Below are 17178 nucleotides of genomic sequence, written 5' to 3' on the forward strand. Positions count from 1 at the left end.
CGACTTCCCTTCATTTTTTTCCCCCTCCTTTGGCAGTGTGCGGTTGTGTTTGCATAGCTTGGACAGAGTTTATAAATATGGGAAAAAAGGCAGACAAAACAAAGTTTCAAACTTTATTTCTAGCAAAAACATCAGTTCCCTGTCATCAGGAGAGCTGACATTCCCATTTAAATTTTAACATTATGCTGGATGGAACACACAGCAAATGCTGCATCATTATACAGTAGCTCAGGCAGCCAGGAAATACCAACCATTTATAAAACCTGGTCCTCTCTCATGAAATATAAAAGGGAAAATAAAAGTCAAACATGAGAGAAACACTTTCGAATAGATTTATGGTTGTTTCTCCTCTTTAAGAGCTACAAAGGTCACATTTCAGTTAGTTAAATGGCTTAATATTTAAAAAAAAAAAAAAAAAAAAAACCCAAACAGGAAGAGTGGAAATTCAACAGGTTTGAGCCATCAGTCTTGCTGTGAGACAGTCTTGACTATGTGGTAACAGTTGTAAATGATCAGATACTGATCTGCTCTAAAGCTGTAAACCAGTGATACGATCCGGTTCCAAACAAAAAACAAAACAAAACAAGAAGTCCCACGAGTCTTTGCTGGATCTTTTCCTGTTTTCCAGCTGGGCGTCCTGAAGCTTGAGGCTCAGAACTTGAGGCTGAATCCTGGACCGACTGCAGATGCCCCCTGATAGCTGGTTGTCAAGTGGAAGCCAGTATCTCTCAGGTCATCATCGCCCTACAGAGACAATGGAAACATTCACAACTTGTAATATTAACAAAAACTTTTGAAATCTTGCACTTCTTACATGCTTATTACAAAACTGACCAATATTATTTTATGACTCTAGTTACCTTTGGAAACCCCTAACCTGAATTTAATGACGGATTTGATTACAACTAACAGTTTGTATTAAGACTATTATTATTAACACTCCAAATACTTAATCACAAGCTCAAGCTTTTTTTTCACCCTGACGAGAAGAAAAGTGAGACAAAAATACACTTGTCATGGTCTAATTGGCGTGTAAGGCAGCAAATACCAACACTTAATTCCACTGAAAAATCTCAGTAGTGGCCTTAAGCTGCTGGGTGAGCCGGACCACTGCTGAAAACATTAGGAACTAAAAAGTGCTCATCATGGAAAACACGAGGAGGAAATACGCGGACACAAAGCAGAAGCCTGTAGGTCTGTAATCTATTTAACACAGGCAGCGTTCAGAAAGCCTGGTAGCTGTGTGTAATGGAGAAAAGTCAGGCCTAATGCTCTTACCAGGTGACTGTAGCCCAGGCCTCCCTCGGGTGGACGAGGACTGGTGCCTCGCTTCACCCTCTGCTGCTCGCTCTTAGCCGGCCAGGTGGGGAACATCGAGGAGTCAATGGGGAGAGGAGACTCCCTGAAGTACTCATGTTTGAGAGCCTCATCTGATGAAATCCTCTTACTGGGGCAGTAGGTGAGGAACCTGGAAAACAATCAATAATAATTTTAAACTTATGTTTTAGCAGCGTTTCATCAGAGATGCCAAACTGCCTCGGAGAACTCAGGCTTCTTGTGTGGACAAAACTGCCAGACCTGCTCTCACCTCAGGTTTTTTTTTTCTCTGCTATTCAAACGGGTCTGCCTTTTAGCTCAATGAAGGCCAGTTCCACAGTTGGAAAACCAATCAGGGCTCTGTAGGTAGGATTAACCATGAAGGAGCGATCTTTCTGTGCGATCTTTCTGTGTAATCAAAGTCCTGCTGATGGTTGTGTCTGATGCGAACATTTGAAGATTACACATGTGCCAGCTGACTTTTACTTTATTGGGTCACAGTCACACTGAGTAACGCTGGCATATAACTGGCATCAAAATGCTCGAAAAGCTCCATTTCACCGTTGTTTTCCCTACTTTTTCTACTCTAAATGATGTCAAAAAATTCATATTCACAATGTGGTTGTCTACAGAAGGACTACCCACCTAATCTTCAACGTCCCCAAATAATATTAACAAGGATCACTCTGATTATTCTGCAAAGTTACTCTTACATAGTCAAAGAACAAAAATGTTTAGTGTTTAGTGTATAACAGTGTATAACAGGCCCTGTAGTGACACAGTCTGAACACAAGGTGTGGTGCTGATGCCAAAGGCCAGAGAGTTTCTGCAAACAGTCGTAATTATACATGACAGGAGCAACACAGACTCAGACTGTGTCTGAGGGGAACCCTCCGTAAGTGAGTGCAGACATTAAACATAAAAGATTTTACAAAACAAATGATCTCTAATTTAACGTGAGAGGATATCTACAGGAGGATTAATGGCTGGGATTAGACAGACACCAGGTCTAGAAGACAAGAGCACTATACTAGCAACATAAGACAAAACCTGCTACTTGTGTCCAATGCACCATTTTGTTATGGAATTACAAAAATGTGCACTCTTCCTGTCCTGTAAGCTTGTTCCTTTTCTTGACTGAGGACCCAGCTGCTTTTCATTTGAGGACTACGGTCCTATTTATGCACGGGACACCAGGTAATGGAAACTCATTATCTAACAGGATAGAAACAGGACAGAAAACAGGCAGGATTCTGGCTCTCTAGGAGGATTAAAATTGGGATCTCTTAACTACTACATGTTGAAATGGTAAACGTATAACAGGTTAAAGAGTTGTGAATTGAAACCTCCTTCAGTTAGACACTGAATCTGGGTCTTCAAATGCTTTCACACACAGGAGAGGTGTGATATTGCAAACAACAACCAAAAAAACCATTGCTCTGCAATGTCAACCTGCCAGATACACCTCCAAAGTTTCTCTGTACTGCTCCGTTGTGAAGCTTTTCTAACAGCACTTCCCTACGTGTTGTACACTGACAGCTGAAGTTTCAGCAATTTTGGAAATGAACCAAATTTCCACCAAATTGTGGTTCCTCACACAGCAGCACAGCAAACATGTTGTTACCATCCTCTGCAGCTGGGAGCTAGCTGACCAGCATGGTTTTGTCATTTACAGGTGTAGAGAAAAGTTTCTGTGGCTGGTTAAAGACCTGAGAGGAGAGTTGAGAAGCTCATCTGCGCAGTGCAGAACAAAGCTGATCTTTGGAATGTGAGAGAAGAATTATGAAGCCATCACTGATTTTCCCTATTAAATGTGTGTTTTCTAAAACATTTTCCTGTACTGTGGAGCGTCACCATGGTGAGTGCGTGTGTGTGAAACGGAACAAGGGGGATGGAACTGGACTCCTGCTGGGATATATCCACTACTGCTGTCATGTTTTAAGAAAGCTTGCCAGAAGTGCACCGACTAAATAAAAAGCTGTGGAAAGAGTAACAGAATTTGACAGGGTAGAAAAGGGTTCGTCCAAGTAAGGCAATTTCCACTGCAGGAGCCATGCTGATTGTTACCTAATACATGCTCTTCATCACTGTATACCAGTGATATGTGTTCTCTCAACACTGAAAATTTGCCATCAAATATTTACACAAGTCTATGGGACTTATTCTCTATTCCTTAAAAATGGCTAATTTATAATGTATTTGACCTTTCTTTTCAAATGGTGTCTTTATGGTTTATAACCTCTTTAGTATCTTTTGAAAACACAGAATCTACAGACACATGAAAACAGACAATAGCTGCAATACTACAACCTGACTGCAGTGCAGTGAAAGGAGTTATGTTTCTTATGCAAGAGTAAAAAAAAGTCTCTAAAAATCCTACTTGTTCATGAGGTCAAAGCCTTGGTCTGACAGCAGTGCTCCAAAGCGCTTTCGCAGGTTGTTGTAGGGGTATTCTGTGAAAGTCATCTTCTTCACAGCGGGCAGCTCGCTGTAGCCGGGCCAGATCTTCTCGCTGGGCGACCCTAGATCCTAGAGTCAACACAGACAAGTCAGCAGACATACTTTTAGTCCACTCCCCCAAAAAAACAAAACAAAAACAAAAAGTGGACATGAGAGATTCCCAGTTTGGCTGATGTGCTCATTAACTGCAGAAGTGGCAAGTAGCCAGTCCTTGGTGCATTTCAAAACTGATCACTGGTAACAACAACATGGGAGGCCCACGTAACATCGCTTCATATTGCTGTTATGCCTAATTTAGATCATTTAGTGTAAGGTATAACAACATCATCTGGGGTGACAGCTACCAGCAGCTCCACCCTGTGGTTCACTGCAGAACTGCACTCTGACAGAAAACCTTACAAGCAGTAAAAAGAAAAGCTTTAATATTTATAGTGACAATACCCCACCTTTTATAAGCACAAATGAAAGCATTTACCTTGAAAATCTTGTTAATTTGGTCAATTTCAGATTTTCCAGGGAAGAGAGGCTTCTGGGTGAGAAGCTCGCCAAATATGCAGCCCACTGACCACATGTCCACAGCTGTGGAGTATTCCTGCGGAGAGAAGAACAAACACAGTGGCAGTCCACAGAAACATAAAGTAGACTGTCTGCCTGGCACGTTCCTCCTGGAGTTTATGTGAAAGTGGATGCACACTGATGGGTCGCTAGGCCTCTGCCGTCTGACGGCATAAAACATGCAATGTAAAACTCTAATAGTATTTTGTGGTATTTGGTGTGTTACAAGCCAAATGCTCAACAGATGTTGTCTTCTATTGGAGAGATATGCCTTTGTGTAAAACAATCAGTCAGGATGATGTAACTATTATCTATGAAAGGCCATCACTTTACTGTCTGTAGTTTCAGCTATTGTATTCAGGATTCATCAGACTCCTGCAGTGTGTGAATTTGAATTCTCACCTTGGCTCCAAGCAGCAGCTCAGGCGATCTGTACCACAGGGTAACCACCACCGGGGTGTAAGGCTTCAGGGGGGAACCGTACTCCCGGGCCAAACCAAAGTCACCAATCTACAATCCAAGACGGATGAGGAGACCTTTGAAATGCTCTAGCAGTATTTCAGCATTAAAGATGTTTATATCAAAATCATCTGACCATTAAAGAAGAAATCAAATGACTGCAAATCCTGGCAGCAGGGAGTCATATTCAATTTGAAAAAAAATTACACAATCGAGTGTAATTCACATTATCTACTGCCAATTTGCATAAAATTCACACCAACAAGTGTCTGTAAAAATTTTGTTTATTTACACATGGACCCAGTCTTCACTACACTTTGCCAGAAATTCATGCTCTAATTGAATTCTACTAATCATGTGTTGTTTATGCAACTGTGTTCACGCTGCTAGCTTGTTGGAAAGACAGATTAATGAAATCACCTTTTGGCTTTCCTCCATTACTATGCTTTAAAAACAAATGTGAAAGATAAAAAAAAATGTAAAAAAAGTGAGACAGTATTTAAGAGTCAAACCAGGACTTTTAAGTGTTGTCATCTAGTGACTGTTCTTAATGAAGACTAGTGATAAACCAACTATCAGTGTCTCAGGTTTCGTTCACACTGCAGGTCAATTCCGATTTTTTGATCAAATCCGATTTTTTTTGTCTGCTTGTTGACACTACAAATAAAATGCGACAGCAAACGCACTCTAGTGTGAACCCTCAAAGCATGTGCAAAAGAAGACGTCACACACAACGCGCTCTATTTAGACCCAGAGCAAACAGTATTGTTTGACTGATGGCCCTTAATATAAAGACTTGTTTCTGACTTTACATTTAGAATTTTGCTTTAAGTTATAAAGTTATTTTGTTATTTACATATGGCCTAATAATTATCCTTATTGCTGTTTTAGAGAGGAGCGGTGCTTCAAAGGATAGTTGCTGATTTCTGTCAGAATCTGCAGATTATACAGTACAAATAACATGTTCACGTTTCTCCAACATCGTCTTCCCAACAGTTTCACTGGATGGCCAAGAAGCGTTCACGATGTCTTCTCGGGCGCTGATAATTGGCGTCTGTCTTGTGTCAGTGACGTAAAAGACTGATTTAATGCGACCTGACCATTCAAACAGCAGTTGCGTTCTAAAACATCAGATATGTATCTGATTCAGTACCACATACGAAAGTGACCCAGATCGGTTTTTAAAATGTTGGATTTGTGCTGTTCACACTGTCATACCATGATCGGATATAGGTCGCACAGGGTCAAAAAAGTCGGACTTGATGCGCTTTCGCCTGCAGTGTGAACGTAGCCTAAGGTTACCACACCATTAGTCCCTCAGAGTTAGAATTGCTCTCCTGGTATACCTTGAGAATACCCTTGTGGCTCAGCAGCAAATTGGACGTCTTCAGATCACGGTGAAGAATCCAATTATCGTGGAGGTGTCGGACTCCTCGGAGCAACTGAATCATCAGAGTCTTTACTTCTCCTGGAAGAGAAGGTGGCACATTGTACAGTTAACTACCTTCAGAGGTAAACCCAGAAGCAAAGAAACATCTATGAGATCTTACATTCTACTGAAGTCAGAAGATCTTTTTTCAACCTTTCTCTCACACAGACATACACGAAAATGGATTCAAGCAATGTATCCATTCTACCTGGCAGGAAGGGCTGCTTCATTGTTTCCATCAGACTCTTCAGATCATGTTCTACATAGTTCATCACAATGTAGATCTTGTCCATATTGCTTCCAACAACTATTTCCTGATAGGAAAGGATTAGTTGTATGTACAAATCATTAGTAGAAGCTGTAAATGGTGAAATGTTAATCGCTAAGCAAATATCAAAATGTTTTCTTACCCTTACTGTGACAATGTTTGGATGTTGAGCTTTGAGAATTGTATTGATTTCTCTTAAAGATGTGATGGGAAAGCCCTCCTTCTCCTTCTCCATCTTCAGCCTTTTCAGCGCAACAATCTCATCTGTGAACATGATACTATAGTCAGTTTTACTAAAAACAATAAACCCAGCTGAAGAGCACAAAAGTAAATAGATGAGTATCTTTCTTTTCATACCGGTCTTTTTGTCCTTGGCTCTGTACACCACGCCGTAGGTTCCCTCCTCTATGCGATTCAAACACTGAAATTCCTCAACACTGCGGCAACCCTGAACACAAAATGCAAGTCAAGATTATAACATACAGAAAATGGGCCAAAAATAATAACATACATCCATAATTTGCGCTCATATGGATGATGCGCAACATTTGTGACCCTAACCTGAAAAGCCGGCAGATATTTGGGCAGCTCCTTCTTCAGCTCCACAGGTGAGACTGGGGGAGACTCTGGGATGTAGTTCCCTTCTGGAGTGGCTGAACGGGAATGAGTTTGAGAGTGAGGGGTGGGTTCCCCCTCTCCTGCTTCTTCTTCCTCCTCATCTTCCTCCTCCTCCTCCTCCTCCATGTCCTCACCACTCTCTTCTGAGTCATGGTCAAAACGGGACTCTGGTACTGTGTGGTAAACGGTTACATGTTATAAATAAGGTATGCATTTTAAATGAATACATTACAATTCAGTTTCTAAATTGTAATGTATTACAAAATCTTGTTTTACAAGATTTTGAAAAACTCCTGCCAGGTTGGAGATTTTCGAAAACTCTGTTTTTGCGTTTACGTGTGGATGAGGAATACGGAGTTTGTCACGCAACATCAAAGGTGTGTGCCTTTTTTGACGTCACGCTGTGCGCCATGTTATTGTTTACATGAGATGAATTTCTACAATAACAGATAGACAAAATACTGCTACTGTTAATCTGACTATCTTCAGTTTTTACACGCTTACATATACACACGCAGTTACTGTCCCTCCATTTAGAAAGGCAGAGACGTCACGGCGTAATTTTACATGTAGTTGTTTTTCTGTGTAATAATATTCAACATTGCTATCAATACATTTTTCAAAAAAATGCCTCTATGTGCAAAATGGGTTCAAAAACAAACAGCTGCGGGATACTGTTTGTCCGTGATTTGAACCGGGGGAACAAATGGTGGCAGGATCAGCCTGATATTATTTGTATCCCACTGTAACTTTACTGTATAAACAGCTAACATCGCCAAAATTTCAGGAGCAGTTAGTCATTATAAGAAGTGTTTGTGAACTAAAAATCAAGAATGTGGGATACTGTTTGTCTGTAAGGAAAACAAACTCTGCAGGGGAGACCTACCTTGGCACTTTTGCATGTAAAGCCAAAGGGAAGATATGCTTCATCATATTTTCTAGTCTTTGGCTTGGAAGCATTCATCCAAGCATTCATTTTTTTCCCCCTTTCTTTTCATACTGCCCCCCCCCCGCAATGGCTCTGCGCCCCACACTTTGGGAACCTCTACTTTAGGAGTAGCAGCACTTTTGGGGAATCATTTAGGGATAGCAAGACAACACCCACTTCGCTCATCGGTTGGATGAGATAAAGAATAGTTTCCCAGTAACATGGTTCATAAATGTGACACAGCACAGGAAAAGCTGTCCAAAAGCAGGACAAGAATCCCAACTCTGCACAAAAACAGCCATGTGATGGAGCAATCAAGAAGACATTCCAATATGTACAATATTCGTTTTCCATGAAATTAAGATAAGATCTCTCAAAATTATGTCAGAAAATTTAAATTACTGGAATTTTCAGATGAATAAACTCCAAACAATGTGTGATTTGTACACAAATGCTCATTCAGCAAACTTCTCAGATATGAGAGGAACATCCACAGCACAGTCACACACACCTGAGGTGTGACCCATCAGCCACCAAAACGTGCCTCATTAGTGATGCTGATGACTTTTCCATTTTTAGCTTGTGGCGATAATGTTGTGTAGATTGTGATCGAGGGGAGTTTTTATCAGAAGTTTAGTCATTTATGAATGTGCTACAGAGAGTATTTATTTTGCATCATTACTAAATCACAGTAGTTAAAAACAAAAAACAGCCATAGTTTGAGTTAAAAATGATGACTTTAAAGATTCTTTTCTTTTGCCATGCTAATGTTGTAATTAATTTATGTAATTAAGCATGGCGCAGTTTAAAAAGCGGTTTAAGGATATGGTTTTTACAGGGTACAGGGAAAAGGTAGAGATTTGATAGGGTGTTCTTGTCTAATATTTTCATGTGTGTGCGCATGCACGGGTTTGTTGGTATGGGTATATATGTATGTGTATATGTATGTGTATATATATATATATATATATGTGTGTGTATATGTATGTATGTATATATATATGTATGTATATATATATATATGTGTGTATGTATGTATGTATGTATATATATATATATATATTAAATATATATAAAATTGTAGGTTGTGTATCCTTCAGGTGTTAATGGGGTTATTGAAAATGTGTATATGTGCGTGTGTGTATATACGTAGGTATGGATAGATAGAAACATATATGTGTATATATTAAAAAAAAAAAAAAAAAAAAAAAAAAAAATTACACATAACATATAATGTAATTACAAGGAGGTATTTCTGTAGTCTATTGATACTAGATAGTGGAAAAGGGGTGGGATTAAATAAGCTTATGCTTCTTCCTGCTCCTTTTTGAACATGGACGTTATTTGGAGTTGTGGTTGCTCGTTTTCCTTTGGTTTGCTTTGTTCATTTGTCTCTTTTAATTCTATTTTTTTTTTTTTTATATACTTTTTCAACATGTTCAAAATAAAGATTCAATCAATCAATTTAGTGACATAAGGTCAAAACAATCAAATAAAAAAATCTATACACATCTTCAAAACACCATCAGAAAATGTGTTCTCTTAAATGTGAAAATCCTGTACATTTTTAACAGTACTGAATTTTTTGCACAGTAACATTTGGCTGATAAAATCTAGCTATACAGATGCCTTGATGTCATCTAATTACCGAATATAAAACTAAAGTAAAGTAAAGGGCTTAATTTAAGGAACTTTTTTTTCATTCTTGCCTGAATACTATTTCATACTATTTCTGTGTTTTGCCCTTATGGTGGTGCGATTGTTTCTTAAAGGCACAGTCTGCAGTGTTAGAGTCCTGGCTGGGTATAAAAAGCTAAGAAAAAAAACCAACTCTCTACTTCTCCAAATATGATTTCTACTCTCTTTGATATCTGAGGTTTACTCACCTGCAGGTATGTGATTTCCATTTTCCCTCTCCTGTTCAAAATCTTCCCCAGACTGCTCGTCCTCACTCACGTCTTCTGAGAGGAAGAAAGCCACTTTGATAAGCATCTGATGGCAGTGATAGAACCGTATGGGCCACAAATATTTGTACCTGCACTCTGCTCAGACCGCCCTGAGCCTGAAGCAGATTCCTCCTCTTCTTCTTCTTCACCCTCACTCTGGCTGCTGGACTCTTCTTCATCTTCCTCCTCATCTTCCTCTTCCTCAGAAACAGACGCTGATGCTAAATGAAATAAGGAAAGATAAAAAAACTGTTTAAAAACTGGAAATTAACTGCAAATTAGGGCTGCACGATTAATCGTTAGAAAATTGCGATCTCGATTCATACTTATGTGCGATCTCATTTCCAAATGACAACGATTAATATAAAAAAAAAAAAAAAAGACGACGACCACAATTGTACCGCATTTTGATCCGGGACGTAATCTGCATGAAAACAAGCGCTCACTCTTCCTGCTCAACAAATGACAAGGGCGGAGCCTTATACCACGTGATACAGAAGCTGTGCCGTGTGATGCTAAAATTAGCAGGGAAAAAACAACGGCGAGCACGTCAGGGATGACGAGAAAGTGACAGGAGAAAATCCGTCCCGGTCAACCACCCAAACATCAATAACGGGAACCTTATTCAGCGCTTCCCTATACCCGTCAAACTCCCGCAGGCACAAAGAAATTACGGAGGCTATCACTTATCACCTGACCAAAGATTATGGCTCCCATCAACACTGTGCAAAACGAGGGATTTAGGAAAATGATCAACACCCTAGACAAATGCTACACAGTGCCGTCCCGCAACTATTTTTCTATTGTTGCACTACCTGCTCTATACACGCAGTGTCGAGCAACGGTGGAGACGGAATTTCAAGCAGTACAACATTTTGCGGCAACAGCAAAACGTGAGACATTTTGCGGCAACAGCAAAACGTGAGACATTTGTTGTTTTTATGTTTATTTATTGTTTTTATGTTCAGTCTCAACTGTTACGAAGTTGATGTGCAGTTGATAAGTGCAATAAATATTTATACTGGAAAAGAAAATCGTGAGAGAATCGTGATCTCAATTCTAAGCCAAAAAATCGTGATTCTCATTTTATGCAAAATCGTGCAGCCCTATTGCAAATCTACAGAGCCTTCCTAACACAGTGAGCTGTGGTAGATATTTGTTGTCATCCTATTCTTCTGATGATGATCAGAAGTCTTACCAAGTTTGACCAATCAACGAACATCCCTATCAATATTAATCGTCTGCTGTAGTGGAGTCTTTGACATCCATTAAGTTTAACTTTCTTAAACTTAATGGCAATAAAACAGAATTCATTTTAATAGGCACCAGATCAAAACTGACTACAATTCCAACCAGTCTTTCGTTATCCATTGATAACTCTGTTGTCACACCATCCCCTCAGGTTAAGAGTCTTGGTGTCATCCTCGATAGCACTCTGTCTTTCACAGCACATATAAATAATATCACTCGGTCTTCCTACTTTCATCTCCGTAATAACCGTCTTCGTCCCTCACTCACACTACACAGTACCGCCATATTTGTCAATGCTCTTGTCACATCTCGTCTGGATTACTGTAATTCTCTTCTCTATGGTCTACCTCATAAATCCCTCCATAAATTGCAGTTGGTTCAAAATACAGCTGCTCATATTATTTCCAGAACTAGATCCACTGAACATATAACACCTGTTCTTAAACAGCTCCATTGGCTCCCAATTCACCTCCGTGTCAATTTCAAGATCCTGCTTCTCACTTTCAAAGCACTTCATAACCTTGCTCCTCCATATCTATCCGATCTTCTCCATACATACTCACCCCTTCGTACACTCCGCTCTTCTTCAGCCTCCCTTCTGTCAGTTCCACCTGCTCGCCTGACTACCATGGGACTCAGAGCCTTTAGTTGTTCTGCCCCGAGACTTTGGAATGCACTTCCACTTGCTCTACGGACCACACACTGTCTCCCCACTTTTAAATCACTACTCAAAACTCATCTATTTAGAATTGCATACACCTGATCTGTCTTAGGCCATTTTTACCTTGCTCAGTTTTTATATTTGCTTTTATACTTTTATGACTGTTTATGTCTAAATTTTATCTACCATGTTTGCTATATATGCATTTTTCTTATGTTTTTTATGGTATTGTTTACGTGTTACTGTAAGGTGACCTTGAGGGTCTGAAAGGCGCCTATAAATAAAATGTATTATTATTATTATTATTATTATTATTATTATCTGCTAATTGCTAAATCTGTAGGTTACAATTTAACTCACCCAGGGAGGATTCTGCAGTGCTAGTCTTCCTTTCATTATCACTGATATCCTGCAGATCAGCAAGCAGATCCTTGCTCTCAGGCTTCTCTTCTTTTGATGCTGCAGAAAAGAAAAAAATTAAAATTAGTATGAGTTACGTTGGAGCCACAATAATCTCTTAATAGTCTCAACAATAACCATTGATTAAAAAAAAAAAAACAAGAACAATTTAAAACTCACATCCGCTTTTCCGTGTTTCACTGTGATCAGACCTTTCTCTGGGAACACGTACTGGACTACGGCTGCGGTGACTTTGTTTTGGCTTGTCATCATATTCCTCAGGTAGCATCCGAGATGGCACTTTAGATGAGAAAAATTAATTAGGTAATCACTGATGCAGGTTTGCCTGACAGGCTGCAGGGTCTAAAAATCCCAATCCATCAAGTCACAGTTTAGCATTTTGAGACATTTGCTTACTTGCTTAAATACATTTGCTTCCCCAGTTACATGAGAATAAAATTATGACTCTTCTTCTGTGTTGAAATTACACAGCTGGGAAAGGACACCATGTTTAGTTACACTCACTGACCTTCTCGTCGAGTCCCTCTTTCTTTGCGTCGCTCTTCAGCCCTCCTCTCCCGGTCTTTTAGCTCTCGTTGTTCTTTCTGCTGTTCCCAGAGCTTTCGGTCACGCTCCCGCTGGCGCTCGAGCTGCTCCAGTCGGTCCCTGTGATCCAAAAAAAACCCAGCAGAGTCCACTGGAGGTCTGTTTGGATAATCCAAAGTTCACTCTTGTCACTGCTTTCTTTGGTTTCTTTAAATGGACAGTAGTTAAGTATTAACTTGAATTATTTATGTTTCATGTCTTTATTTAATTTAAAAAAAAACATCACATATAAAATTAGTGTTTTTTTAAAGGATCAAACACATTAGCGCTGACAGGATTTAACATTCTGACATGCAATCAACAAAAGTTCAACAAAACAGATTTTCAAACAAGTTAGCGTTGACAATATCAAAGAGGCAAAATTATCAGAAATTATCTGAACTGACATGAGATTATTTACTTCTGGCCAAAGTTGGTGCTCACCTCTCTCTACGTGAATGAGCTCTGGCCTGTTCCCTTCTTTTCTGCCTTTCCCAGTCTCGCCGGGCTTTGTCCTCTTCCCAGTGACGTTTCCTGCGATCGCTTTCGCGCTCTTTTTCTTTATCTTTGAGTCGTGCATGTTTTCCTGCTGTTTAAGTAACAAACAGACATGAAAAAACAGCCCTAAAAATAAAAATATGTATCTGTAAAACATGTGAAGCAGAGTCTCTGAACCTCCTTCAGCTGAGTGACTGCGATGACGTCTTTTATCTTTTCGCTTCTCCTCTTTTCTGTGGTGAGATTTGTCCTTTCTTGCTATTTGCTGTGGAGGCTTAATTGCTAGTGATTCGTCTTCTTCCCCTCTAAAAGAAACAAAGAAAACATTGTGAGGAGAGTTGCACCAATTCAGAACCAATATCTGTCTAATACCCTTATGGATCATTCCACTAAAAAAATAAAATAAAATAAATCTGTTCAGAATTGGCTTTATAACCACTTATAAGCAATAGCAGACTACTTAAAAGTCAATAATCTGCTACTATTTATATTAATTATATTATTTATAGTACTCTGTACTGTATTGTACTATATTTTGCATGTTCATAATTTTTTGCCCTTATGTTGTAATTTTGCATTGCATGTTTAGTGTGTCCTCTGTATTGTTGTGCTGTCCCAACTGATACAGCAAATTTGCTTTGCCGCACAATAACAAAAAAAGCCCAACAACAACAACAACAAAAAAACGTGACCTGAATTAACATTATACAGCAGCTTTAAGCTCTTATAACTTTGTAATAAGTTATTGCTGCTAACCTGCATGCTAGCTGTATGTTATAGTAGCTTCTGCTGGTTATGTATACTAATTTCCACATTTAAAAAAAAGAAGAAAAAGTCATGGATCAGTTTACCCACTCATAATTTCCCCCAACTTCCAAGTACCTGTCCTCCATTGAGTCTTGACGTGCATATGGCGAGTTACGAATTGTTATTTCCATTCTTTGATCCCGAAGTTCTCCTTCCTCCGGAGTGTCTCGTTTGGCTTCCCGATCATCCGCCTGTGAAGCAAGGCCCTTTGAGAACTGGCCAAGACAAGAAATCCAGAATTTGGGGTTAAAGCCTACAAGAAGACAGTGAGTACAAGAGGGCTAACATACAAAAAAAGACCACAACATTTTTGTATTTAGCAACTTCACTAATGTTTAGACAAAATTAATTAGGCTATGTTTCTTAATAAATTCTATATTCCAATCCTAAATTAACATCTGGGTTTTAAGATAAAAATGCTAACATGACAATAACTGAGACCTAAGACATTAATTCACAAATCTGTTTGTTGCATTCTGTGTCAGCATGCATGTGTAACATAGAGTGTATATTAGCTTTTAGATACTTTACATTTTTCTGGCGTTTCGGATCAGTTTTCTCTTGTAATTCTTTTCTGCGTTTCTTCTCTAGTAAGATTTCATCAAGAGTTTTAACTTTCCAGGTGTCTTTTTCGTCCCCCATCGGCGTCTGCTCTCCACCGCCTGCTTTGCAACACAAACACACAGAGGGTTCAGTACTGTCTCCTTAGCTTAGCTTTGTTTGAATCAGAGAAAGGGGCTTACCATTTGTTAATTACTGATTTAATTTACCATTCAACTGAATTAGGATCAACGCTTCAGAATCCCACCCCCGTCTTTGCTTTGGACAACTACTAATAAAAACAGATTACGGCTTTTGAAATAATTAAATAAAGTAACGGAAGACAATGAAAGACTTGCGGATTTCCAATTTTAGCCGGTGGACATAACATACACTGTGTACACGCTGTTTAATGCCCTCGTGCAGTGTGTCGGAGAGTTCAAGTGTTGCTCAGCCGTCAGTCATTTTTACCACTTTCATATATCAGAGACGCCAACCAAGTGTAGTTAGACACGTACAGGTCGCCACCAAAAATAAAATACCCAATATTAAGTTTATATATACATAGAGCAACAGTCGAAAAGCGACTTCTTGCTAAATCGGCTGACTAAAGCGGTGGATGCTAACAAGCTAGCTACTAAACGGTAGTTAGCGAAAGCTAACATGGGGAATCACTGCTAAACAACTTCAACAGCTAATAAGATGGTGTTGAAAGAAACTACTCATATTGCCAATAATGTTAATCAATTACACACATATAGGCGTGTGCATATCTAAAACTGAAAGCATAAATGCAGTTAACTTTAAAATTATTGACCGAGCGAATGAAATGGTCAAACAAACCTGAAATATGCGCAGCGGTATTATGGCACACCGGAAGTTGCAACGCGCTGGTAACGTATGTAATACTTCCGGTGTAAAACAACAAGGTCAAATATAATATAATATAATATAATATAATATAATATAATATAATATAATATCACAAATCTTTATTGTAAGAATTAAATGTAAAAACTAAAGAAAGAATTCTGGTGGCTTATTTCCCAGGCTGTCTTGCAATTATAAAACAAAGTTGTATTTCAATAATAGATAGTGAAAAACAGGTGTCATTTTAAATGTCTATAAAAAAACTAATGAAAATACAGTTAAAAGTCCAAAATGCATGCCCTCCTTCACTTTTTACAGTGCTGTACAGTGGGCCAGAAGGGAGGGAATGCAGGTCTTTTTTGATTATAAGTGCAGATATAACATCTATTTGTGCACGGAAGATCTTAGCATCTTACCAAACTACAGTCACAGAGGGTCGGGGAGGGGGCTTAAAAGCACCTTGCTGATGTAAGGTCATCGGCAGAGTAGAGCATAGAGAAGTTAACATATAATATTTGTCAAAGAAAACTACATTAAACGCTTTCTTCTCAGAGTGGAGTACATGCCTCAAAATGAGTGATTGCTGAATTTATTCATACTACAGACACCAGAGGGAGCTGTTATTCCAACTCCATCAAACTGGATCACTAACATTCTTTGCAGTGTAGCCAAAGAAAAGACAACAAAAGACATCAAATCGAGTTTTCACTGGCACAGGGGAGTATCATGAGCATCATCATTAACATTTTTAGTTCATATGTAGCCTACTATCTGCACAGGATGAAACCATAATGAACCACACTGGGGTTTATAACTGAGATAGAGTCATATAATGAGGTGAAAAAAGAAGAGCAAGATTACAGCAGAATTTATGACAGACTGACATGTACTATGGCCAAGTTATCATAGGACGCAGGGCTTTTGATCTCTGGCTTAAATTTAAAAGTGCCAGCACAGGATAGACACCTTACCTTTTGGTGGTATTGCATTCTGGGCAAAAGGGATTTTTGTGGGTTACAACAAAAACAGTCCAAATGTTTAGGCTGGTTAAGTTTTTGACTCAAAACAGTGAGGAAAGGCAAATGCAAACTGATAAGACACATGTGGATGATGACATACAGGTGAGGGGGTGATCAAAGGTTAACAGGGGAAAGTCACAGTTCACAAAAATAGTATATAGCTTTGCTGCTTATTGAATAAAAACAAAGAACTTAGAGTGCTTTTATTTTTATTTTAGTAGAGACTCAAAACTTAGAACAGAAAGCTGCTGGGGTTTGGAAAAGAATTGAATAAATATTTAAAATATACTTTGACACATGCAAAGGGGGGGCTTGAACACCTGTCCCTTTCCTGGTAGGTGCCCAAAGTGCCCTTTTGTTGACGCAATTTTTTTAAATGTGTGTGCGTGCAGAGTCCTGTCTGTGCCCCTCAACAATAATATTTAACTATTAATCAGTTTTGCTAAATAAAACAATCTGGCTTGTACTACTCATATGGGCGATTGTGGCTCAAGAGTTGGCAGTTCGTCGAAGATTGCCAGTTCGAGCCCAGGTTGTTGGTGCCAGGTTAAAATTGCCTCCAGTTATT

General features: G+C 39.1%; 1 protein-coding gene across 6 annotated transcripts; it reads right to left on the reverse strand.

Annotated features, from left to right (window-relative positions):
- Positions 1 to 100: 100 nt before the first annotated feature.
- cdk11b (cyclin dependent kinase 11B) lies at positions 101 to 15606 on the reverse strand. Of its 6 annotated transcripts, none has more exons than XM_085392952.1 (20): positions 15565 to 15606; positions 14713 to 14843; positions 14257 to 14396; positions 13552 to 13679; positions 13321 to 13462; positions 12821 to 12957; positions 12472 to 12591; positions 12253 to 12351; positions 10070 to 10201; positions 9921 to 9995; positions 7050 to 7279; positions 6846 to 6936; positions 6631 to 6752; positions 6429 to 6534; positions 6138 to 6259; positions 4735 to 4842; positions 4253 to 4369; positions 3698 to 3846; positions 1279 to 1468; positions 101 to 744 (listed from the first exon to the last, which is right to left on the reverse strand). In XM_085392952.1, the coding sequence occupies exons 2-20, from the start codon at positions 14821 to 14823 to the stop codon at positions 652 to 654; spliced, it is 2412 nt and encodes an 803-aa protein (XP_085249078.1). In that variant the 5' UTR covers positions 14824 to 14843; positions 15565 to 15606; the 3' UTR covers positions 101 to 651. The 6 variants fall into 6 exon arrangements, with proteins under 6 accessions (XP_085249078.1, XP_085249076.1, XP_085249077.1 ...); XM_085392950.1 differs by having other exon boundaries at positions 12821 to 12996; XM_085392951.1 differs by having other exon boundaries at positions 13321 to 13465.
- Between the last annotated feature and the right edge of the window lie 1572 nt (positions 15607 to 17178).

This window comes from Rhamphochromis longiceps, linkage group LG20 (genome assembly GCF_057381845.1).
Source record: "Rhamphochromis longiceps isolate RC_006_pf linkage group LG20, R_longiceps_female_GT1.1, whole genome shotgun sequence".
In the NCBI taxonomy this organism is placed as follows: Eukaryota; Metazoa; Chordata; class Actinopteri; order Cichliformes; family Cichlidae; genus Rhamphochromis; species Rhamphochromis longiceps.